The following is a 25299-nucleotide window of genomic DNA, read 5'->3' as shown; positions in this document are numbered from 1 at the left end:
CAGGACTTACGGACCCAGGAACTGATACTCGTGTTGGGGGAGGAAGTGGCACTTACTCCCAAGGTGAGGAAGCAGACGGGACCAAATCCTCCTCCGTGCTCTGCAGACCCCTTGGGGTGCTCCCTCCCTGGCCAGCCTTGCAGCCCTCAAGGGCCCAGCAGCTGGAGGCCTAGCCTGAGCAAGCGGGGTTCCGAGGAACCACCCCACCCAGCCAGCGGGGGCACTCCTGGGGGCTGGCCTCCTCTTCCCACAACACAGAAGTCAGAGGCCCCCTCCTCCTGCCAAATAAAAAACACAAAACCAAACTGGACACAAACACAAATCTAGGAGAGACACACACAACATGAGGGGCCCGTGGGCCCCAGCAGATCTCTGGCTCCCGGCATGATACATTCTTGTGTAATTCAGGAACAGAGGCTCTCGGCCCCTCTGGGGAGTGGGAGTAAAAAAATACAGAGATTAGAGTCTCCCTGGGGGCTCCGAGCAGGGCAGGGGCAGACCCAATCTCGACTTCTCGTTCAGTTTTTGGTTCCACATCTGACCCCTCCCCGGGGCTGGCTCCCCGAGCCCCCGTCCCTGCTCCGCCCTCGGGGCCCGGCCCCGCCGCGGAGGCCAGCGGGACGCGGAGGCCAGCGGGACAGAGTCCGCGGGGAGGGACACGAGGCTGGGCGGGGGCCCACAGCTCCGAGAAGCCGTCCCCTCGGTGGCCGGACGCCCCGCGTGCTGGTCGCCGGCATGGGCGCCCCGGCGGCAGCCCTCAGCCCCTGAGGGGCTTGTCGGCCCCTCCGCCGGGGCTGCTGGCGCTGTCGCTCTTCTTCCTGCGCAGGCTCTCGATCCAGCTGGAGCTGGAGCGCGTGGCGAAGCCGGCCAGCGCCAGCGAGCTGAGCCGCATGTTCTTGCCGGACATGATGAGCTCCCCGAAGCCCTCCTGGTGCGAGAAGGCGTAGCCCGAGCGGCGGGAACCCGTGCGCCCCACGCGCCGCAGGCAGCGGTGCTGGGCCTTCTGCTTCTTCCTCACCAGCTGGCTGTAGCGGACCTGGCCGGGCAGCGCAGGGAAGGGGCCGCGTCGGTGACGGCGCGGACGAGGGACTGGAGCCCCGGGCTGCATGGGGGTCTGTCCCCAGAGACAGCGGGTGCCCGCCGCCAGCGTGACCGGCCGCGCCACGGGGCTCGCCGAGCCGCCCCCCGGCCCCCCGGCCCCCCGGCGGACAGCGGGCCGCTCACCGTGTCCGAGAGGTCGGGCTTCAGGCTCAGCTTGAGGAAGCGGAAGGCCACCACAGGCATGATGCAGACGACGGTGGTGAGGGTGATGGTCAGCCACACGGTGGGCTGGGCCAGGGTGTTCTGGGCGTTGCCTGGGGACGCAAGCGGCAGACGGGGGCGGCCCTGTTCGCCCCGGCTCAGCTCCCACGTCCTCCCTGCTCCCCGAACGTTTGACCCCCCAGAACCTCACACCCGTTTCTTTACCAGCTTTCCTGGACGCCTCACCTCCCAGCCTCACCCCCCCCCACGCCAACCTGCCCCAGGTCTTCCCAGCTCAGGAAACGCCACCGCGCACCCCGTGGCCCCAGAAGCTCTCCGGCCAATCCCGCTTCCTCTCTCAGACTAGGCCGTGGCTCCCTGCCTCCTCGCCCCAACCGGGTTACCGCCGGAGCCTCCTAACGGGCCTCCCGTTTCTGCCTTTGCCCTCGCGCTTTATCATCCTCAAAACTGCCACTGCCGGCCTGAAAACACGAATGGGTTCCGACACTCCCCTGCTCCTAACCCTCCCGCGGCTCCCTATCAGATCCAGAGTCAGATCTGAAGTTCTAACCTGAACTAGAAGGACTTAGGATCTGGATCCATTCTCACCCCCGACACCCAGGCGGGCCCTGCACTCCGGTCACACACCCCTCCCCTGCTGCAGCCCCTCCTCCGCACACCCCTCCCCTGCTGCTGGGACCTCCAGGCAAGCTCCCCCAGGGCTCCCCTACTGGTTCTTCTTCCAGGCTCACTTCTCCCCTTTCCTCAGACTTCTCTGTGCCAGCGTCCTCTCTTCAAGGGGTCCTCCCTGACTACCTCGTCCCTCTCTACTCTGCTTGATGTCTTTTGTAAGACGTATTAATTCAGACGTTCCATCTGTTAACTTGTAAAAACGGCCTGTCTCCCTCACTGAAATGCGAAATGCGGAGAGGAAGGGTTTGCCCGTTCTCTCAGCTGCTGCGCCCCCAGCGCCCAGGACAGCAGGTGACATAGCAGGTGCTGACCAAACGCCCATGGAGGGGATGAATGAGCGGATCGCAACCCAGGGCGCCCTCTGCACCTGTCCTTCACCCTGCGCCCCGCCCCAGCAGCCCCGTCTGCACGCCTGGCACTCAGTCACTACAGGAGCTCCTCACCGGCCATCAGGTTCACCTTTCTAATGCAACCCTTTGATGCCATTCCCCTCTCTTTCCTCAAAAAAAAAAAAAAAAAAAAAAAAAGACTCCTAGCGAATGACTCAAGCAAGGCCTGACAGCCTGGCATCCCGACACCTCCCATGTGCTACCGGCCTCTCATCCGCCCCGCTTACACTTGCAGCCGCCTGCGGGACTGTCCCCGGCCACCCGCAACCAGTTGCCCTGCTCACCGTGAGATCTGCCACCACTCGACCTCGACCTCCCTTTGGGCCTGGCCCCCAGGGCCTGGCAGGACTCTTCTCACGTTCCCGGATACAGAAGCCCCTGAGGGCCAGCCCAGGTCAGAGACTCCTCGACATGCCCACAGCACCTCGCAGAGCATGTGGCTCACGGAGCGCCGGACAAATGACCCCACTCTGCTTGTGAGCTACCTGCCCAGTTCGCGGAGAAGCCACAGGGACTCACCCACAAACCGGAACTGGTTTGGAAACATGCCGAAGAGCCCGTTGCTGTGCATGGCAAAGAGGATGGCAAAGTAGACAGCCAGGCTGCCCCAGATGAAGAAGTGGTTGATGGCTGTCCAGTAGCCGGTGTCCAGCCCGATCTGTGGAAGCAGCTGTCAGAGGCAGAAAGAGCAACCTCTCCCGGGACGAGAACCGGGGCCCAGGGCGGCCGCACGGACGGAGCAGAGGGCAGGTCCTGCTCTGCCTCATACCTGCACGCTGACCACGATGACCAATGACGTCGCCACAGTGACTGCGAACGACTGGTAGTCGGCCAGCTGGGTGCCGTCGTCCCGCGTCGCCTCAGCAAAGACCCCGTAGGGGATGAAGAACATAAGCACGGACGTGTAGATGCCCTGCGCGATGCAGATGAAGAATTCCCGCTTGTTGAAAAGAAGGTTCAGCTGGCCGGGCTCGTAGAGCTTGGGGTACTCCATGCTCCGCTGCTCCGGCACGTCCTGTGGGGGGACCAGTGGGTCCAGGAGGCCTCAGGAGAGCCAAGGGCACAGCCCATCCCGCCTCCTCCTTCCCACATTCTCGGGCAGCTCGATCCCTCTCAAGCCCCCATCCATCTCTGTGCAGCAACCCAGGGAAGTCACAGGGGAGCTGCCGCTGAGCGGAGCACGGCCTTCCCGGGCACCGCGGGCAGTGGGCACACACACACCATCCACGTGGCGTCTTCATAGCTCGCCCCTCCCCAGCCCCTGACCCCCGTGCCCCTCACCTGGTCGAAGACCCCCATGGCTAGGACTGGGAGGGAGGTGTACACGATGTTGTAAAGCGTGATAAAATACTGATCGTAGACGGTCTGGGAAGAGAACAGACAGCAAGAGAGGGGTAAACACACACTCTTTCTTCACCAGGAATCGGGCGGAGAAAGCCTGCTGAGTGGCGTGTGGAGCCCTAGGAGCCCGCCTCTGCTCCCTCAACAAGTGCTTGTTGTCATTTTGTTGTTTTTGTAAGGTGGCTCTACACCCGACGTGGGGCTCAAACTCACGACCCCAAGACCGAGAGACGCAGCTTGCACGGACTGAGCCGGCCAGGAGCCCCTCGAGACGTATTTTTTTAACGCGTGAACCAGACAGCAGCTGGGCCCGGGGCAGGGCCACCCGACGGCCAGGACAGAAGATCTCCGCCATTAGGGAGCGCACACAGGCAAGCAGCGGCTGCGGGTGCCCTACCTGGGCGGAGAAGCCGCAGAAGAAGCCAAACCAGAAGTGGACCATGGTGAAGGCAAAGTTCTTGTAGAAGAAGTAGCACAGGAACTTGCACATGCGCAGGTAGGACCAGCGCCCGTGCACCAGCAGGAGGCGCTGCAGGAACTTGAACTGGGAGAAGGAGTAGTCGGAGGCCAGCACGGCCTGGATGCCCTCCTGTCCGCTGATGCCCACGCCAATGTGAGCCGCTACAGGGACAAGTGGTGACAAGGGGAAGCAGGGGTCACGCACTCAGAGTCCCAGCAGGGCGGAGCCTCCCTCCCCTCTGCCCCGCACATCCACACTCACTCTTGATCATGCTGACGTCGTTGGCTCCGTCCCCAATGGCGAGCGTCACGGCTTTCTTGTGCTTCTTAACCAGCTCCACCACCTGCGCCTTCTGCAATGGGGTCACACGGCAGCAGATGACAGCTTTGCAGGCACAGGCCGTCTCCAGGAACTCCAGCTCCATGTCCGCCTCCAGCGCATGGGCCTGGAACACAGAGCCTGAGAGAGCCCCATCTTCCCGGGGCACACAGGGAAGTCACGCCTCCCAGCCCCTGAAAGGCTGCAGCCGCGCTGAGCTCCGGGGACAGAGAACAAGGTAAGACGGAACAGCCCTGTGGAGAGAAGGGCTCTCTAGACAGGTGCCTACCAGGCTGTGCCCGTTGATGACCAGGGCGTACTCTCCAGCAACGGCCTCCAGGACAGAAGTGAGCTTGGCGGAAGAACACTTCTCCGGGCAGGGGAGGCCGTTTCCCACAGCGTAGGGCGAGTCCATCATCTTTTCCCGGGCTTTCCTGGGAAGGGGAAATGCACCCATGGGCTCTGGGACAGGAGCAGGGGCTGTGAGTGCAGGACATCTGCCTGCCTCAAGCCTCTGCCCACCTGAGCTCCTCCCGCACTTCCAGGACCGTGTGGCCAGTGACGACGAACACCTCTGTCATGTCGTCCGTCAGCATCTTGCAAGAATAGCCAATGTTCACGGCCGTCTCTACCAACACAGAGATCAAAGAGGTCAGCACACTCTCCAGCCTGAGGTCTAGGCTCATGCGAGGGCCTGATGGGGCTGTAGCCAGATGCAGCCCCCTCTGCCCCGCGGGGCTCTCACCCTGCTTATCTCCGGTCAGCACCCAAATCTTGATGTTGGCCAACGTCAGGAGGGCAATGGTCTCTGGAACCCCCTGTTGCAGCTTGTCCTCAATGGCTGTCGCACCCAGCAGCTGAAAATACCACAGGGGTTCCAGATAGGAGGGTCCCAGGCACCAGCCCTCCCTGACCACCCTCGGCCCACTCTGCAGCCCATACCACCATGTCGCTCTCCACCTCCTCATACACGCTGGCCAGCCTGTCCTCCCGGCTGTCCTGGGCCAGGCTGGCTTGGAGCCGTCTCTGGGCCCACTCCCCATAGTACTCTTCGTCCAGATCCTTGTAGGCCAGAACCAGGGTCCTCAGCCCTTCCCCTGCGTACTCCTGGGGACAGAGCCAAGGTCAGCCTCCCCTCCCCCCACAACGCTGAGTTCAGAAGCACCGGGCCCCTGTCCTCACACCTACATTCAGATGGTCAGTGGTGGTGCTGAGCAGCTCCTGGGTGGAGGGGTGGAGTCTGTCCAGCAGGATCGTGTCAGCCCCTTTGCAGTAGAGACGAATCCTCCCTTCCGGATTCCGCACTATAATCGGGGCAGGGTGAGAAAGTCCCAGAAAGACTCAAGCAGGCAAAGACCGCCAACCTGCCACATAGGGAAGGGCCACCCAGCACCCCTCACCCACTGCAGGCCCTTATGCTGCCCGGAGTGCCCCAGGCAGCCTGGTCCCGGCCTCACCGATGACTGACATCCGCTTGCGGATATTATTAAAATCCAGGATGGCCAGCAGCTGGTAGGTGACAGCTATGCCCATTTCGTAGACAGTGATGGTCTTGGGGGTGCGAGAGCGGAACACAAAACCGAAGTTCCTGGCTGCAGTGACCAGGGCCCCCTCATCCGGGGACTGGGCTTTGTAGTACAGCTCCCCTGAGTGGGGAGGAAGAGCACGGGTGCTGTAAGCGGCCACCCCAGGCCCCGTGACCTGCCCAGGAAGCCCCGCCTGGCCGCGCCACAGAGCAGACTCGAGGGCAGCCGTCCGGGTGGGGAGAGCACGAGCCGGCCCTGGGCTCACCTTCGTTCTTTTCTTCGGACATGACGGTATGACACAGAGAAAGGAGACGGAAGAACTCGTGCGTGTGGGGATCCCCCATCTTGACGGCCTCTAAGAGGGTGGGGTCCCAAAATAAGAACTTCTTGTCAGCCAGAGGGTTGAAGGAGAAGTCGACAGGCTCTGGCCTCTAGAGCGGTGAGAGCGCAGAGGGTGGGTGGCCAGGCTGCACCCTGGGGGGGGTCCCCACCCCGCTGCTTCCTCCCCTTCCAGGGCACAGCCCGAGACCCTGTCCGCTGCGGACCCCACGTTCTCCCTTCTGCTCCCAGCTCCTGAACACACCTAGCTCTCCAGGCGGCCTCCACTTCCTGACCAAAGAGCACCTCCCTCCTTCCCGTACCCGCGGCTGCCGGGCGAGCGCCCTACACTGAATCAGCACAGAGCAGCTACAGAGGCCGGGCCTTACCTCTCCCAGTTCAGCTTTGTGTCCCAGGACATCGAACACGTCCCCTGCACACAGCCAGGACAGAAGGCGAAGCAGTGTCAGCACTGTCAGCGCCGTGGAGAAGAGCCTGCAGTTCACAGTCCCCACAGGCCTCCGGGACCCTCAACCCCAACCACTGAGCCACTGCCGTGGAGCCACACGGCCAACTCCAGGCTCCCTGGGTCCTCAGAACCCCAGGACCGAGTCACGCCCCACTGCTCCGTGTCCCTGTCCCCAGCACACCCACCCGCTCTCCTGCCAGGCCCCCAGGCCCCCTCAGATGCCTTGCACCCTGCAGGCCTAACCACGGACAAAGTCCCGCACACGAGCCACAGGCCCAGCTTAGGACATAAAGCAGGAAGACCCCACACACCGTCCGGGGCCACCCTGTGGCTCAGCTGCGAGGCCACTGCAGCAAGGCCACGCTGGAGACCACGGTCACATTCCAGAGACGCACAAGGGCCCTGAACACAACATGGGGAGGGTCTCGCACTCCACCAACGCCCCTTCAAACAGCCACAGAGCCTCCTCCTGCCTGGGGCTGTGACCAGCAGGGGCTGCATGGGACAGGGGAGGCGCACCACACCTGCGGCCTGACCTGGGGCGGATGCGGATGCTCTCCTGGCCCCACAGACCGAGCAGGAAAGAAGCAAACCCCACATGTCAAGACGACAGCGGCCAGGAGCCCTGGGTCACCGCGGTGCGGCCCTACCGTAGCTGCGGCCGCTGATGGAACACTTGTTGAAGACCATGATGTTTTGGGTGAGGGTGCCTGTCTTGTCGGAGAAGACGTACTCCACCTGGCCCAGCTCCTCGTTCAGGGTGGTGGTGCGGGCCTCCGCGGGCGTCCGCCTCTTCACGCAGAACATCTTCTTGTCCCAGTTGATGAAGTAGCTGTGGCCCAGGCGGATGACCTCCACGCTGCACAGGGAACAGGCGGTAAAGCTCGGGCAGGGAGCCGAGGAGGGGCCCCCCCCACACGGGCCTTCGCTGCAGGCCCCCCGCCTGGGGGCAGACAGGACGGACGAGCGGACACCTGGGCACGGAACCTGGGTGGGAAGGGCAAGGAGTGCTGACAGTGGAGCCGGCCACGCGGCCGGCCGGGAGCTCCCTGACCCCGACCCTCGGATGCTCTCCAGACAAGAAGGTGCGAAGGGCCTGGGCAGGCGGGACGGACAGCACGGGCAGAGGAGAGGGACTGCAGACAAGGCACTCGACCAGCTCTTACCTCAGGACTAATAACACAGAAACCATGCAGAGAAAACAAGAGAAAGTGTGTGAGGGAAGGAAGAGAAGAGAGAAGTGAGGGCACCGGCCCCTCACTGCCCACCGCAAGCACTCTCCTTCCGCCCAGCTCAGGGCTCCACTACCGCCTGGTGCTTTCAGAAAGCAAGGCGGCCGGAGCCGCGAGTCCGCAGCGGGAAATCATGCCAAGCGACAGTGGCAGGGCGCTGTGCACAGCCCAAGGTCCTCCCCATCTCTGGCCCACCGGCGTTCCCTTCGGGATATGGACTGTCAGCATCCCAGGAAGGAGACCAAGCCATGGGGTGTCCCTGGAACCCTGTGTGTGGCCTGACCAGGGCTGGATCTGCATGCAGCTGGCTAGAGGGATCTTCTCAGCCTTCTCCCCACGGAGCTGCTCTCGCCCCCAACACACCCTGGAGCCCGATCAGACTTAGCAAGAGGCTTTCTTAGCAGCTACCACGGGTGCTGGGCGAGCAGGTACAAAACTCGAGCAGCAAGCCCAAAGATGGGGACGAGTTAGACGGTAAACAGGAAGGCGTTTCAGCGGGAATGAAGGAGCAGTGATGGCCGCGACGAGGCTCCCACCCGATGTTTGACCCTCTAATCTAGTTAATCTCTTATCCACCCAGTAACAACACATCCCTATGAAGAAGGTGGGACAGGAGTGTTCCCACGTTACGTGTGGAAACCGGGGCCCCACGTGGCCGGGCGTCTCCTGTCAGTGTTCTAGAAAAGCCCAAACTGTCCACCTCTGTCTGGTCAGTGCCGGCGGCACCAGACTCCAGGGAGGGGGGACCTGAGGCGTACCTGGGGATTCTGTGTGAATGAAACACAGGCCTTAGGAAGAGTCCCAAACATCCAGAAAGCACTTCCTTCAACACGTCTCAGGCCCCCTTACCTCGAGCGCAAGGCAGTGAGGACACTGGGAAGTTTCTTTCTCTTGCTCGTTCTCACCAGCCCATCCCCATTCGCGTTCTCTGTACCTCAAACACCCCAGATGTCTCCCAGATCCCATTCATGCTGCTCACCACCGCCAGCCAACACTTCCTGACACGTTCCTGGGACTTTTTTGTTTTTAAATAACCTTTCAGTAGTTTACTAAGTACTGACAGCGCGTCAAGATCTTCTGTTGTCAGGAACCAGGTCAGCTGGAAGCCGGTCATGCCCTGTGCTACTGCCAAACTGTGACCATCCCAAGGGTCCCACATCCATGCCCTGTGTCTACCCTCTCCCCCAGGCTCCACCTGCATCCAGCCCAGCCACCTCTTCAGGGATGTCCTCCCTGATTACCTGCCCAGAGTGATGCTCTTCCCATTCCCAAGGTCCTCTGCCTCCCACATGGTGTCACAGCGGATCGTGGGGTCTCGGTGTCTTGCACTGCTTGCACCTCTCCCCTCCCCTCCCAGCCTGCTGCTTCTGAAGGCAGACACCACGTTGCACACCTGCATCCCCTCGTGTCCCACACTCGCCGGTGGGTAGAAGGACTCCCACAGCACTCACTCCCATTTTGTTTTAGGAGTTTAGACATTTGTCTCTACTAGACTAAAGCTTCTGCAGGGAACAGGGCCCATCCCTAATATGTCTCTGCGGGTGGCACGGTGCGAAGCTGGCGCGCAAGCAACGCACGTCGAATGAATCGATCGGCTTTTTGTTCTGACACAGTCCAAAGTGCCCGGAAACAGTGACGAAGCCTGCTCCGCACACAAACGAGAACAGAGAACGAGATGCTCGAGGCACAAGAAGGAGCTCCAAGCTCCTTCCCAAAGGTTTCATTTCCACAGAAAGGTTTGCCGGGGACCCCGAGTTCCTGGGAGACTGCGGGCAAAGCCAGTGCGTACCTCACGTACAGCGATATGGGCACGACGGTGTTGAGGATGATGATGTAGGACCAAAAGGAGAGGAAGCCAGAGAAGAAGGCACTGTCCACCGCCTCGTCCCAGGGCAGGTAGGCCTGGAAGCGCGTCCCGACCTCATGCTCCCAGATGGCATTGCCAATGGCCAGGATCACCCCCATGCAGACCAGGAATCCAAAAATCTGGCGAGAAATGAGAAACCGAGGCGAGGCTGCCACTTAGGAAGCCCCCAAAACCAAGTGCATCCCTGAAGGTCACCACTCACACCCCAAAGCCGACCACCATGCGGCCCTGTCTCTGAACATCTTTCTTCACTGTATGACAGGGGAGCTCGGATGCCTGGAGCCCTTCCCAGACGGTCAGAGGGGGTGCGCGTGAGCTCCTCTCAATGTGACGAAGCCATCACCCACCTCCCTGAGCCGAGCTCCCACAAGCCAACAAAAACGCCAAGTTTCTATAATGTTCATGATCTCATACAGATGGCCAAAAAAATTTTTTAACCAGGGAAACAAATTTTATCTTCAAAATATAGATTACTTGCAAGTAAAAAATGTCTTAAAGACTATAAAAGATTCTTTTAAAAGATTTAAATCTTGCAGTCCTGGGGCGTCTGGGTGGCTCAGTTGGTTGAGCCCCCCTGCTTGTGCTCTCTCGCGCACGTGCTCTCACAAATAAATAAAATAATGAGTCAAATAAATCTTGCAGTCCCTGAAGAAAGATCCTAAGAAGGTTCTGGTGGTTAAAAGAAAAAAAACAGACCACTGTCTGATGTCCACCATCTGTTTCCAAAGTACATCCACCATCGATGCTCTGCAAACAAGAGCCAGCCAGCGGCCCAGGGACCGCCAGGGGGCGATGCAAGCCTTTGAGCGACAGACTTAACCGCTATCCCGGGCGAGGCTTCCCGGGCGAGGCTTCAGCAAACCCTTCAAGGCCAGGGCAAAACGCTTCTCTCCAGAGGCTGGCCCAACCTTTGCAAGCTGGCTTGTGGGGGTCCGGCAGCAGGCAGTGGGGGCGCAAGAAGGGGAAGAGAGCCCAACAAGGAGCTCAAATTTCCAGCCAAACAAGACCAGGATTCAGGAATGGCCAAAAACTAAAACAGAAACTTTTCCTTTGGGATCCTCCACTCTTAGAAGTCAGGGGAAAGACCCCGTTCACCACCCATCCGCCAAATGGAAATTTTCCTTTTAATTCTCTCTCCTCCACCCCCGTGAAGGCCTCCTTGTCCCCGGCAAAAGCAAACAGATGCCGACGTGCCACGCTAAGTCACCACCGAAACTGGAATCCAGACAAGGGAAGATTTGTTTCAGCCCTTAATTCACGCCCGTTCCTGAGGTTCTCATAAATCACATCTTCCAAGTCTAAAGGGAGCCTGAAAGGAGGAGCCTTACCCAGAGCACCAGTGTATTCATCAGGCGATCAATACTTGTCCTCTTGAACTTTGTCCGGCCACTGTTCTGCATCAGCTTCGTGTCCGGACCTAGAAAGGAAGGGGAGGAAGTGGGGGAGCCACGGAAGCACTCTGCCTGGTTTCTGCAGGGCGTCGGGGTGGAGGAGACGTCGAGCTGGAGAAGGCCGGCTCTGAGGGCACCGCGCACTCAGGCCACCCCACGCCCTCCCGGGTCCCCGGCGGCGGAGGCTCACCCGCAAACACCACCAGCCCGAAGCACCACTCAGTGTTCCGCAGCACACAGCCTCGCAGCAGCGTGTTCTGGTTGCTCAGGGGGAACTTGCTCTCCTTCCAGTAGAGCGTCCCACTGAACCTGTCCAACTTGTTGTTGGGAGGCTCGCAGACCACCTCACCTGAGCGGGAGACAGGAAGCCGCCACTCCAGGCGCCGTCTGCAGCCTGACTTCGAGCCGAGACACGGCTGGCAGGGGCCTCCGCACTGCCGGGGGGTGAACTGAGGCGACTTTGCGGGAGGACTGAGCTGCCACGAATGGGTATTAAAAGGACACACACCCTCCGACCCAGGGATCCCACTCTGGGGACTCTGTTCTACAGAAATAACAGCACAGGTCACGGCAGGTTCACTGAAGCACCCTCTGAACAGCAAAAACCTGGAAACAACGAATGGTCGAGGGACAGCTGAGTAAGTTAGAACAGGCCAGCTCTGCGCAACATCATGCAGCCGTGGAAAGGAAGGAGGCGGGTGTCGGCGAGCGGCGACACGGTGCTTAGCAGGTAAGGCAACGCGGGCGTGGAGGTCTGGGTGCACCAGGACTCCTGCTTTGCGCTCACGTCTGGATAAACGCAGGGCACGGACGGATACACAGTGAAGGGCCGTGCACCTGCCTAGCTACGCAGGCAAAACTGGGGAGCAGGCGGCTTTTTTCTCGCACACACTATGGTTTGTCCTTCTCATAAAGGAGCATTATCACTATCCGGAGCCAAATAAAAGCAAACTGAATTTCTCTAACACACACAGCAAGGAGGGAGCTATGGGCCATGAAGACCTGAAATGGCCGTGAACTCAAAAGGAGGGGAAGCCACCTTGCGTTGCTGACACTTCCCCACAAAGAAAAATCCAGGGAGCTGCATCACAGCGAAAAGGAACAGGTGCAGTTTAAACCCCCAAACTCAACCCGCCCCCTCCGCCCGCAAGCCGCTTCTGCAAAGTCACTCACCATCAAACTTGGCGAGCCTACTGATGTCTCCCAACTCTGAGGTGACTGGGATTGCCTGGCGCACTTTCATGTTGGTCTCTCTGGAAGGACAGTGTCCCTAAGTCCTGGTTCCCTTCCCTTCCTCTAGATTCTGCTTGGGAGCACCTGACCTTGGGGCGTCACCCTCCTCCACACGACTGAGTACACAATACTTGCACATACCCAAAGCCTTTCTGATCCCTAAAAACTTTCCAAAAGGTATAGATCCCAGACCTGGGAATCTCTTCCAAATAACAAGCTTTTTACCCTTAAGGAGGCAGAAGATGTGTGACACTGGGCATCCGACTTACCCATCGAGTTCTGCCGTCTCTATGTAGCACAGGCCATGGGGCTCACTGCTGGAAAGGAGGAGGAGATCCGCCTAGAGAGAAAGCCTGGTGAGGAGCTCAAAGACCCGACCCCCACTTGCAATGCACTGTTTCCGGCCCCCTCCTCTTCCCTGAGCGTTCTTGGTTTGCTTAGTCCCAAGCGTGCATGGCTGGAAAGAAGCCAGCCCCAGGTGTATTAATATGACGCAGAAGCTCCCCAGTCAGAGAGCTTGGGGGGCACCGTCAGTTAAGCATCCCACCCTTGATTTCCGCTCCGGTCGTGATCTCAGGATTTTGAGATCAAGCCCTGTGACAGGCTCTGCACCGGGTGTGGCTCTGCTTAGGATTCTCCCTCTGCCCCTCCCCCACCCGCACACATGCATACACGTGCACTGTCCCCCTCTCAAAAAATAAATAAATAAAATATTTTAAAAAAACAAAAAAGAAGCCCCCCACTTAACAAAGTTCAATCCATGGGTCATTACGAGGCTGTAGGAAACCAGGAAAGACTCATTTCTATCTGCCAAAAAAGGGGAAGAGACTTGTTGCCCTGGAGGGCCACCTCCCTTACCGCCACAAACTGATTATTTTCTAGCTTGATAATATCGCCAACACAGACATTCATCCACTGCTCTTGCTGGAGGCTGAGGCAATGAGAAGACAGAGAAGAGGCTGTCAGTAGCGAGGGAAGTTCCCGGGGGACCACCTCCTCCTGAAGGCCCCCAGCCTCCCCCAGGCACTCACCTGCCATTGATCAGCACTTGGGACTGCCGGTTATTGACCTGGTTATCACTCTTGTGGCGGAACTGAAAAAAAGGAAGAAAAGTAAGATGCCTTCCCCACTCCTAGGGACTAAGATGATGAGTGGAATGCAGAGCGCGCCCGGTCCCACCTTGAGTGCACCTGTCCGCAGATCTACTCTCCCCCTGGCTCTGCCCCCAGCCCTTGGCCGAGGTGCCGCAGGTCTAGGGGCCAGGAGGGGAATGGCACAGTGCCCAGGGACCTGTGCCAGGCAGAGGAGAGCACGTTGGGAGTGGAGGTGAGAAGAGGGGCAGAAATGGAAGAATGGAAGTGACTCACATAGTCATCAGTGGCATCTTTAACAGCTGTGATGGCGAGGACGAGAACCAAAGGCACGATGGTGGTGAACCAGGACAGGGAGGACACCTGTGGGATCAACTGCCAGGGAAGAGAGGGTGTGGCTGTGAGGCCCCCTCCCATCCCCTCCCGCCCCCCACCCAACCTCTCTCTTCCTTGACTTGACTTGGCCTCGCAAGCCGCAAAGGGTCTACTACAGGGCACTCACCTGCAGAATGAGAAGGAACAGGAAGTAGGTATTGGCAACCTCCTGGAACTGCTCAAAGAGGTTGACAGGCAGGAAGGTGAGAATGTTGTACTTGGAGGTCTTGATGCAGTTACTCTATGGCAGTGGGGGAGAAGATCAGGAGACAGCCTCCAGCCCCAGCCCAGAGTCAGGCAGAGTCTGCCTCCTCCATCGACACTTCCCAAAACTCTGCCCCCAAAAGCCAGCAACCACAGGTACAGGAGGGGGAAAGGGGCCGAGAGAAGGGACCCTCACGGGGTCCATGTGTCCTGCGGCACTGCCAGGGGAAGGCATGAAAAAATCAGCAGTCGCAGATGGACAGTGGCCAGGGGGCTGCCTTCCCTCCCTGGCTCCAACCTCAAGGGGCCCTTTGGCCTTTGGCGCTCAGGGAGCAAGCCAAGTCACTTACCGCATACTGGAATTTCTCATTGTATTCTCGGTCATTGGCTCGCGCCCTCCTTTCTTCTTCTGCAACAGAGTGTGAGGGTGCAGCGGTCAGGAGGAGCAGATGCAGGCCGGCCCAACACCTCGTCAGGCCTACGCACTCCGTGGGGTTTCCACGGAGACCCTTGGATCCTTCCACGGGACACAGTTTTAAGGAGCTAGTGCCACACCTGACGTGCCACCCCGGTCTCCCCTCTGGTCCCTCTCACCACCAGCCTGGCCATTCGGCTCTGCAGGCATTCATTCACCGGACAAGACCAACAATGGCAAGGTCTTGTGCTCGGGGCACTCAGATCCCCTCCCCCACCCCTTTAATTAACACCTTAACCAGTAAGGCCTCAAGAGTCCCCAGAAGACAGAGCAGCTGCAGACGAAAAGCTTCCTTCCCCTGGGAATCCCTGCAGATCCAGCCAGGGCACTGCCCTCCTCCTAACCTGGGGGTGGGGTGAGTGGCTGACGGAGGGTCACCCCTCCGAGCTCTGCAACTGCTCTGCGGCAGCATCCCGGCCCCACAGCCCCACGTGCGGTACCCCTACAGGAGCCTTTGCTTGTCACATGTCACCCGCAGAGCCTTCTGACTGGCCCACAATGACATCACCTTATTCCAAAGCTCATCTTCGAGGAGAAGGGGGGTCAGGGATATGGGTCATGCGGACCAAGGCGCTACGAAGGAGGCAGGAACGGGCTGTACTCTAAAGGGCTGCTCTCTCTAACTTTAACCCTTACTGCGCCAGCTGCACACCTCGCCTCTCGACAACAGGCCTGTCACTGAGTGACAAATGCACTACCAAGGTCCTCAACACACACTGATCCGGGACCGCAGGTACCAAGTTCGCGTCCCAGGACACCCGGCTGTCCCAGGAAGGGCTCTCCAGCCCACCGCTGGGGGTCACAAGGGCCACAAGCCGAAAAGGGGGGTTCCTTGGTGAGGCGTTCAACCAGGGCTGGAGCCAAACGCAGCATTGCAGACCCCTCCCCTCCGCCCTCCAAAGACCCTGCAGAGCGCCCCGCAGTAACAGACCCTCCGCACACGGCACCCTGGGCCTACTCAGAGGGCGCCCTCCCTGCGTGGGCACCTCACTCCCAGAAACTTCCCAGTGCGGAGCCCTCGCTCTGCGCCCACCCCCCGCCCTGCGTCGTCTCCAAAGACCGTGCAGGGAGAGGCAAGGGCCAGACCCTCCGGAGCCAGCATCGCTGGGTCTGGAAAGGCGAGGACCAGGGAAGGCTGAGCACAACCAGCTGTGAGGGTGAGGGGAAAGCGCCGGCCCGGGAGAGCTGCCCGGCGCTGCCTCCCGTTACCTGTCCCCCAAGAGGGCTTCTTGCTGCTCCAGGAGGGGGGCGCCCCGGCCCGGGCCCACTTCTCGGGCATCTCCTTGGGGACCGTCATGATCCCAGTTTGAGCGGGGGAGGGCGGGCTGGTTGTCTGTCTGTCCTTGGCCTCAGCGGCGCCGATGCGGCGGCCTCCCGGGCAGGCGCACGAGCCACGGCCGCTCAGAGGGGAGCCCCGGCCGTCGGGCGCGCGCCCCACCTGCAGCCCCGGCCATCCCCGCGGCCGCCGCCCCCAGGCCCGGCCGCCCGCGCGCCCAGTGGCCCGAGCGCGACGCGCGCCCCGGCTCCGCCCCCCGCCCGCAGGGCAGCGCCTGCCAGCGCCGCGTAGGCAAAGCCCGCGGAGCCCCGCCTCCGGGGGGGGGGAACCGCCAGTGTTGTCCGGGCAACCGCTTTCATCCCGCCCCCGCCCGCAGGAGAAGCCGGAGGGCGGGGCGGATGGAGAAATGAGAGAAGGTGGGAATACGGCGCCCCAGGCCCAAGACTAAGCGCTCAGGTGCCCCAAGACTAGAGGGGCAGGTTCTCAGCACCCCGGGGAAGAGAGCCCAGAAACTCAGGCATCCGGGGGAAGAATTCGCTTTGCTAGGCTCCCCCCCACACACCAGGATGGCAGGGGTTGTGATCGACCCCCCTCCAGACGCACTGCCAGTCGTCCCTCCTCCCTTTGCTCCCAGAGCCATAGTAACACCCAATCTTGATGATCCCAAGGATTCCAATCCCCCCTTCCGCCCCGTCTTACCTGGGGGGCGCTTTTTTGCACACAGTGCCATCTCACCCAGCAAGGTGCCAGCAATCCCATGGGAGACCCTGCAGGAAGGTGACATTACGGGTGAGGTCAGAAAGGTGAGGGTAAGCCCTTCATTCCCCTCTTCAGACTCCTCCTGAAGGTTCTCTTCCCAAGGTCTGACCTTCCCCAGGGCCTCCCCCGCCATGCCTCAGCCTTAGATGGGTGTGGGTGTGTGTGTGTGTGTGTGTGTGTGTGTGTGTGTGTGTGAGGACTAGGAGTTTACAGAAGCTGAGACCTACAGGAAAAGGAAGGGGACCGAGTGAAGTGGCCAGACAGGAGGGGCACAGCTCTCAGGGAACCCGTTCCCGGGGCAATGGATGCCCCCATGTGCCCTCCTGGTGGCAGTGAGTGGTGCCTGTGTTTACTGGAAAGCAGAGTTTCCACCAAAGGGTGGGGTTGAGGGAACCTGAGCCAGGAAACACCTGGCAGAACCTCAGGAAACAAAGTGGGCAGGCTCCACCCTTCCCAAAACGCTTATAATGCCTCCATCCCCCCCACCAGGCCTTCCATTCTCACCTCCTGCAGGGGAGCTCACACTAGAGGCATGGCCTGCATTTCCTGAACACAGCCCCCAAACCACTTCCTCTCAGTCTAGGTCAGCTGAGGGGCCTTGCCCACCCTGGTGGGGAGTCGCCCCCCCCCCCCCCCCACAAGCCCGGCCCGATCAGGATGGCAGTAGATGCAGGCTCAGGGAGCATCCGTCAGACAGGCCTTTGCTTTCATTCCATCTTCCCGTGTCCCTTTCACCTAAACGGTAAAAGGCCTGGCCTACGAGAGACAGCATCACAGAGCCTCATCCCTATTGCCAGCAGGGTTCCTGGTCCTCTTGTCACCTCCTTTTTCTCCGTCTGGGTGAAAAGCCCTCCCCCTCATCGGCGCCCCTGACTCGGGCCTCCTAGGCACAGCCTGCCAGCCTGTCGGCCCAAAAAGATACTGATTGCCTGTCTGCCCAGCCTCTGTAATTACAGACTCTGGCCACAGCCCGTCACCCACACCAGTCCGTCCCTTCACTAACTCAGACTCCCTTTCTGAACCCCAACACAGACACAAAGCCAGAAGTCCTTTACCTCCCTGACCCTCCCCAGCACTGATTGCCAAGGGTGCCTGGCTCAGGAGGAAAAACCTCACCCACCGTTTTAGAGATGCCAAGCCCTCCTCCAGGGGCCCTGGCCAGGGTCTCCACCCAGTCTAGAGTATGACTCATGGCAGGGTGGGGTGTGGAGGAAGAGGTTAAAGGAGAGGATGGAAGGGTGGGCATCCCAAGCTGCATAGCCAGCCCCAGCTTCCTATAGGTAGGCAATCAAGAAAGGCCATCAGCCTGAAGATCTGGGTTTGAGTCCCATGAAAGAATTAACGAAGGAACCACACACACTTTTCGGAGTCCAGGAGTCTGGACATGGAGCAGGAAAGTTGTTTTACCTCTAGGACCTGGGGGAGAATGAAAGCTGACTTGGTCCCAGACCTAACCCCCTCTGGGGGGCCCTAATAGGGAGGGAACAAGAGTGGGAGAGGCAGAAACAGGGGACCCCTCTCACTTCTCCCCAGCCTCACACAGCCTGGGTTTTCTGAACCATCAGGCACACCAGCCACGTCGCCCTGCCCATCACCCTGCCCCAGCCCCCTCTGCAGTCACATTTGGGATAAAAATAGCCAGCTCTGGGAAGAAGGCAATGCTCCATGGAGGAAAACGGCTCCTCCTCTCGGCCTGGCCCCTGCTCCCTTCCAGCCCAAATCCGGGAAGACGGACCCCTTCTTTCAGAGGAGGTTGGCAGGGATAGTTGTGGGCAGTCAGGGGAACAGAAGGAAATGTAATCCTAGACCCCCCAGCTCACTTGCCACCAGCACCCCTGGCCACCTTACGTCGCCAAGGACAGATGCCAGGACTCACTCCCCAGCTCTGAATCTGCACGGCTACCACCCCTCCTTGAGCCCCTGCTTTTGCCCACGCACAGAGACCTCCACCTTAAGAGAAAAAGCCTACCAGCCCCGAACTGCCTTCTCCAGGCGCCCAAACCCTCGGACCAGGGTCACTGCCCTCACCCCAAACTCTCAGGGCGGCTCTCCCCTCCTCGCTGCTCCGTGCCCCCCCTTCAGCACCCCATCCTCCCGCGGTGTGGACGGCCTCGGGACCCCTATCCTCAGGCACCCGCACCCTCGTCCCTGCGAGCACGCGCGCCCGCCCCACCTCACCTCAGCGCGCGGCGCCCGGCGCCCGCCCCGGCCGCCCCGTCCTGCCCATGCCGGGGGCTGCGGCGGGGGGCGCTCGGCTCGGCTCCCCGCGGGCTCCCGCCCCCAGCTGCAGCCCCGCTCCCCCGGGGCTCGGCCCGCTACTTTGTGTCAGTTTCGGCCACGGCGGGGCGGAAGTGACGGAGGCGGCGGCAGAGGCGGGGGGCGGGAGGGGGTTTTGGGGAGGGGGAGGGAGGGGGAGGGGAAGCGGGAGTCGCCATCTTTGTGCGGGGCGCGGGGGGGGGTCTTAACCCTTCCGAGGCCGCCTCTCCCACCCCAAGCACTGCACATCCGTCCCGCAGCCGAAAAGCCAAGTTAGCCGGGAGAGTAGCGAGCCCAGACGTTTCTCCGTTTCTTCAAGTTTATTTTTTTAAGTAATCTCCACACCCAACATGGGGTTCGAACCCAGGACCCCGAGATCGAGTCGCAAGCTCTACGGACTGGCCAGCCCGGCGCCCCAAAGGGAGCGCCGGCGCGCTTATTCGCTGGAAAGGGGCCCGGAGCGCGCCCCGCGGTCCCGGAGTCAGGACCTTGCCCCGCGGCGCACCGCACCCTCTCCGGGACAGACGGCTGGAGAGTCTGGGCACTGGACCGTGCCTCAGTTCCCCCCTTTGGCGCTCCCTGCCGCCAGGCAGGCCCGACTCGCCCCCTCGCCATCTGGAGAGCCACCCTGCGAGGTTCTGGGGCTGGGAGCCCGGCAGGCGGACCCGCTCGGCAGGAAGCCCCCCTCGCCACCCCCGGCTTGCCTCGGCCCTCCCGCGCCGCTCAGGGCGCGCCCTCTGGCGGCCACTTTGACGCACTACGTCCGCGGAAGCCATCAGGGTCCGAAGACCTGCTGGGGGAGGACGAGAGGACGGGAAGAAGAAGGGAAGAAGGGAATAGGAGAGGAGGGGAGGGCCCTGGCCCGGGATCGCCGCGTCCAGGCATCCTCCCCAGCTCAGGAGGAAGCGATGCCTCGATGCCTCGATAGCGAACGGCGACGCTGGTGTCTTCGTCCAGAGGAAGAATGTGTCGTCACCAGCCCTGGATCTCTGGCCCTCTCCAGTGTCCACAAGGGAGGTGAGGGCTGTCGTGTCAGAATCGCAGCTTCGGCAACTGAGCTGAGGCAGGCATTTCCAAGTCTGAGGCTTTGTGTGGGGCAAACTCTAGATCCTGAGCTGGCTCTGACTCCTCCGGGTGGTGGAGAGCCACCAGCAGCTGGTATGTGGCTGTGCCAAGCGTAGCCCCCACCAGAGGGGCCACCACAGGCACCCACCACCAGCCATTACCGGCACTATGAGAGAGGGACACAAGGAAGACCTCAGGGCTGACTCCCCTAGCCTCACCGTGGAGGACTGGGGGCAGTCACAAGAGCGCTCCGGAAAGGTCCTGGGGCGATGGACACCAAGAAGAGGGTATCTTGGCAACAAAGCACAGTGCTTAGAGAGGAGCCCCCAGGAGAGCCTTGGTCCAGCCTCTTGCCTTAGGGAATTATCTGAATATACTCATTTTGCTGATGAGGTCACTAATGGCCAAGGAGGTGACTTGACATGCCCAAGAACACCATCCCTACAGTTTTGGTGGAAAGAGTGGAAGGAGAGGAGAAGGGGTAACAGAGAAAGGGAGAACCAGGGCTAAGAGAACTATGTAAGCAGGGAGAGCTGGGGACCCAGACTCAGAGCCCTCAGCAGAGGGAGGAGAGTAGAGGGACTGCCCCAGGGGAAGAGGCCATAGTCTCCCACCTGAAGACTTCAGGGCCCCAGCCGGCCACGTAGGTGAAAAGCCGTGGGCCCAGGTCACGGGCAGGGTTGAGTGGGAACCCACAGTTGACTCCCAGGGATAGCCCGATGGCTAGGATCAGCAACCCCACAGCCACAGGCTCCAGGCCTGCAGGCACTGCCTTGTTCTGTGTGTCTATGATGGCCAAGATCCCCACAACCAGGATCCCTGTGCCCAGAACCTGGGAGTGGACAGAGGCAGAGGGGCCCCCATAAGCTGCCGATGATCCAGCTGCCCTTTGTCACCTGGGCATCCTAGACCACCAACCCATGTCATCTGACTTTCCCCAACACAGGCAGCTGGGGTGGGGGTGGCGCAGAGATGGACCCAACCCCACATCCCAGGGAGTCCCAGGGGACAAGGGCAAAGACCTGGGCTTTCCCAGGGCACCCCCTCACACTAACCTGATCCAGGAAGCCATTGTTCAGGGACAGATAAGGAGCAGGGTAGGTGGCAAAGATGGAGGCTGTCTCCTTGGGGCCAGTCACCGTCAGGTTGCCACCTGTGTAATTCTGTAGGGCATCTGCAGGAGAGGGGGACACCCAGGATTTCCATCTTCGTTCACGCAAAACCACGGCAAGGCACTCCTAGCCACACACAGATGCTCCCAACCACGTTACCATAGTAGACGGCATAGGTGGCCCCAGAGGCACAGAAAGCTGACAGAAGCTGCACCAAGCAGTAGATGGGGAGCTTGGCCCAGGGGAGGCGTCCCAGGAGGCACATGGCCAGGGAGAAGGCTGGGTTCAGGTGGGCCCCTTCAAGGATCCGGAAAAGAAAACCAACACCCATGAAGTGTCACTGCCAGGCACTCACCAGTAATGCCGCTGTTGTTCCTCACAACTTTTTTTTTTTTTTTAAGTAATTTCTACTCCCAGCGTGGAGCTCAAACTCACAGCCCTGAGATCAAGGGTCGCACACTCTTCGGACTCTTCAGGCTGAGCCAGCCAGGCGCCCCTGCTGCTCACGATTCCTTTTTTTTTTTTTTTAAGATTTTATTTATTTATTTGACAGAGAGAGAGACAGCGAGAGGTGGAACACAAGCAGGGGGAGTGGGAGAGGGAGAAGCAGGCTCCCTTATGTGGGGCTCGATCCCAGGACCCTGGGATCATGCCCTGAGCCCGAGGCAGATGCCCAACGACTGAGCCACCCAGGCGCCCCTGCTGCTCACAATGCTTGAGGCAGATGTTACTGTTCCTGTCATGTGTCAGGAGGGGGAGGCCCAGGGAGGTCATGCAACTTGTCAAGGTCACACAGTAAAGCCCAGGGTCTGCCTGCTCTTTCTAAGACAGCGTTCATGTCTCCAGGCTCCAGCCAGGCACACTGACATAGCACGTGTCTGGGGAACAACCGGGTGAGGTGCTGTGCAAAGAGGACCCCAGCGGGCCTCAGGAGGGGGACACAAGAAGATAGCACTTACCCCATGCCTTGCCATAGATCTCTGCTAGGTGAGTGGAGGAGAGACACACAAAGGGAAGGGGCTGGACCAGGCCAAAGGCCTATCTCAGTCCAGGGCACTAGTCAAGCTCAAGGAGATAATGTCCACAAGTCACCAAAGGATCTGCCTTTTCACCATCACCAGGTACCCACACTCACGTGCACGTTCTACCCCCTCTGATGACCAGACCCCACCCTCCTCACCTGAAACGTTACCACTCACGTAGATGGCTACCGTGACAGCCAGAGAGCCAGCCAGAAACATGGTGAAGAAGTTGCCTTTGGTTTCTCCGCTGGTGACAGCCTGGGCCACAGCCCCCTGGGTGAGGAGCTGGTGGGGAGAGGGAAGATGAGGAACAGGAACCAGGAATAGGGGAGCCTGGGAGACCCACAGGGGGGAGAGAGGCTGAGAAGGAAAGGGGCGCAGCCAAGAGAGCTGAATGAACAGGAGGGGTCAGCAAGGAAGGGAGAAAAGCAGACAGATGGAAATAAAGGGGAGATGTGGAGGACGAGTGAAGAAAGGGAGGATGAGAGATGGACAGGAATGGAAATAAAAATTAGGGAGTAGGGCAGGAATGGAAGGGGCAAGGACAGGGAGAGAAATCGGTAGTTGAAAGAAGCGAGACACCAGGAAGAAGAAATAAAGACACCAGGAGGATCCAAAAACTTTCGCCCACTCCCCTCTTTCGTTCCCCCATTACCCAGATTACCATGAGCACAAAGACGCCCAGAAACTCTGCCAGACACTGTCGGGCCAGGAGGCTTCGGATACGGAGCCGGCCCTTGACTCTGGCCAGGGGCTGGCTACAGGCCATGGTGAGGACAGCCTGACTCTGGCAGCTGCTCCCTCCTCTGCATAGGCATACGACTACTGCCTGACGGGGGAGACGATAAGGAAAAGACTTTAAAACCCATTAGCTCAGCTCCTGAACAGCGTATCTGTACACGTGTGTAGGCTAGGGAGGGAGAGATGACGGGAGAAGGTCCAAGGGCAGGCCCTGTGCATGACCAGAGCCTGGAGTTTGCCCGGGCTCTATCAACTTTGTCACCCTCATTCCTCCCAGAAGTAACTGTCTCCTATGCTGATGGGTAGAAAGAAGACTCCTGGGTCAGTGCTCTTGGCCTCAACGACCTCAGAAGGCAGCACTACTGCTCCGGCTCTGCTCACGAGGGTCCCGAGAGCCTCAGGACTCCCCAGGGCCATGCAGCTACTTAGGGCTAAGTCTGACTCTCCCGTGCACAATGCCTCGCGTGTGGAACGTGAAGCGCTTCCCGCAACCATTTGGATGCTTAAAATAAAACCCACTCATCGAATGCTTGTACTGCCCTCACGCAGAGTCTCACCTCCGTTAGCAAGTGCTCAGCTTGTGGCCCTGCCTCAGCTCCAGACGAGTGCTTCACACCCACGCTGAGCCCCACCTCCCCGTCTCTGGATGCCTGCCGCCCCAATTCTGCACAACACACAGCCACTTCCTACTTCTGATCGCAAGCCTCCAGTTAGGCTCATTCGACTAGGAGTCAAGTTCTAGAGCCCGGGGAAGCAGGGGCAAGCAAAATACAGGGCCTGTTCTCCTACAGTCTATGTTCGTTTGGTGGGTGGAAACAGACAATACACACATTAAAGTGCTGTCTGTAGTTTATGAGGCTCTTGAGAGCTGGGCCACGCTAACCCACAGGCTCTAGCACAGTCCTGGGCGCATCTGTAGCAGTTCCTTACTGGGTTTAGTGGGTCCTAGCATGCCCTACCCAGATACCCACTTTGGGGCTGATGCACCCATTTCCCAGCTGCTGGGAACGTCAGACGCGGAGAACACACAGCTGCTTCCCTCAGAGCAATACCTTTCATGCTCTGAGACGGCCTCACTCAAGGTGACATGCCTTCTTACACAGCCCATGCCGATGACTGGTCGATGCAGGGATACAAAGACCTGGCCTCTTTGCCTCGATACAGAACACCCCTGAAGGGTCGCTCCAGCCTCAAAGTCCCCATAGGATAGGCTGAGGCTTCTCTTGTAACTTCCTTGTGTCAGTCTCCCCTTTTGCCTAATCCCGCCTTCCTCACATCCCTCCATGTGTATCCCTAGAGCACTAGCGTCCCAACAAACCTCGTTCATGTCTCTTTTCATCTTAGTCTTTTCCCAGGGAACCCAATTTAAGACGGTTGGTGTCAGGAGTGGTTCCACAAACTCTAGAATGGAATTTGGGTGACCACTCACGGGCTGATTGGCAAGAACCCTGTCATGGTGGTAGGTAAAACATGGATGGTCTCTAGCTTGAAGCGATGCAATGATTAAAATTGTCAGCAGTGGTCAGTTGGAAGTGGTTACTGGTTGAAAAGTGCAGTACCTCCAGCACTGAGAGGCTGAGGGAAACGGTCACTAGATTCTGCAGAACCAATCAGCAAGCCGAGGCAGACTGCAAAAGCCAGTGGGCTCCCTGGACAGCATTTAAGGAAAGCCTAAGGAGAACCTCTTTCGTCCAGTGGGCAACAGGGTGGAGAACCAGCTCAAATACGAAGGGAGGAGTAGCAGAGCTTTAGGGAAGGTGGAATCTTCTGCCCCAGTAGGTTTCCTATGTCAAGGTTAGGGTCCTAAAAGAAAAAGGGTAGGGTCCTGACACTTGAGATAGGGACATCGGGGTAGATGCAAGTAAGAACCCTGAGCCCCCCAGTTCCTCTGAGCCCTCTCTCACGTCCCTTGGATTTTCCTCTGTGTCTAGTGTTCTGAAGTACTGGGTTTACTCCATCCTTGCTATTCAGCATGTGCTAGGTCTTTCAGGTTAGAAATAAATATTCTTCACTTCTGGGGTATTTCCTTTATTTCATTGATGGTTTATACCATTCGTTTTCCTTTTTCCTTAAAAAAACTTTTTTTTTTTTAACTGAAGTATAGTTGATACATTAGTTTCAGGTGCACTTTTTTCCTGTTTTCTATCTCTATTACTTGGTCTTTCTGGAGATTTCCTCAACTTTGTCATCAAAATCTTTTCATAGTTTTTCATTTCTGCCATCGCATTTAACTCCTCAAAGTTCATGTCTTATTTATTGCTCTTTTGTAGGAATATCTTCTGGCTTTATGGATATATCATCTCATACTTCTAAGGACATTAAAATGTGCCCTTGCTAAATTTTCAACCTTCTGCAGGTCTGTTTCTCCCAAGTTGCTTCTCTTGTCTGTATGAGTCCACCCTTCATGCTGCAGGCTATCCACAGATGTCTGGTAATCTCCAGCT

The 25299-nt window shown here is 59.3% G+C and overlaps 2 protein-coding genes across 5 annotated transcripts; both read right to left on the bottom strand.

The window, feature by feature from the left end:
- Window positions 1-371: 371 nt before the first annotated feature.
- ATP8B2 (ATPase phospholipid transporting 8B2) lies at window positions 372-18863 on the bottom strand. 4 transcript variants are annotated; one of them, XM_040635716.1, is made up of 28 exons: window positions 18838-18863; window positions 16600-16667; window positions 14500-14558; window positions 14073-14186; window positions 13847-13945; window positions 13511-13572; window positions 13338-13410; window positions 12749-12819; window positions 12420-12499; window positions 11437-11595; window positions 11184-11272; window positions 9778-9974; window positions 7407-7615; window positions 6677-6720; window positions 6235-6400; window positions 5901-6089; window positions 5632-5747; window positions 5386-5550; window positions 5189-5300; window positions 4966-5071; window positions 4733-4877; window positions 4387-4570; window positions 4063-4286; window positions 3606-3689; window positions 3094-3339; window positions 2844-2982; window positions 1225-1355; window positions 372-1025 (listed from the first exon to the last, which is right to left on the bottom strand). In XM_040635716.1, exons 2-28 carry the CDS (start codon window positions 16628-16630, stop codon window positions 519-521), a joined length of 3801 nt encoding a protein of 1266 aa, XP_040491650.1. In that variant the 5' UTR covers window positions 16631-16667; window positions 18838-18863; the 3' UTR covers window positions 372-518. The 4 variants fall into 4 exon arrangements, with proteins under 4 accessions (XP_040491650.1, XP_040491649.1, XP_040491652.1 ...); XM_040635718.1 differs by lacking the exon at window positions 18838-18863 and adding an exon at window positions 17164-17182 and having other exon boundaries at window positions 658-1036; XM_040635715.1 differs by lacking the exons at window positions 16600-16667; window positions 18838-18863 and adding an exon at window positions 15834-15959.
- Window positions 18864-19933: 1070 nt separating this feature from the next.
- AQP10 (aquaporin 10) lies at window positions 19934-23453 on the bottom strand. The gene is made up of 6 exons (XM_008696607.2): window positions 22779-23453; window positions 22273-22399; window positions 21252-21389; window positions 21036-21154; window positions 20595-20812; window positions 19934-20146 (listed from the first exon to the last, which is right to left on the bottom strand). Exons 1-6 carry the CDS (start codon window positions 22881-22883, stop codon window positions 19948-19950), a joined length of 906 nt encoding a protein of 301 aa, XP_008694829.1. The 5' UTR covers window positions 22884-23453; the 3' UTR covers window positions 19934-19947.
- Window positions 23454-25299: the final 1846 nt, after the last annotated feature.

Source organism: Ursus maritimus, unplaced genomic scaffold (genome assembly GCF_017311325.1).
Source record: "Ursus maritimus isolate PB19 unplaced genomic scaffold, ASM1731132v1 scaffold_2, whole genome shotgun sequence".
In the NCBI taxonomy this organism is placed as follows: domain Eukaryota; kingdom Metazoa; phylum Chordata; class Mammalia; order Carnivora; family Ursidae; genus Ursus; species Ursus maritimus.
The sequence above is the reverse complement of the archived record's forward strand: the minus strand, read 5'-3'. Positions and strand labels throughout refer to the sequence as shown.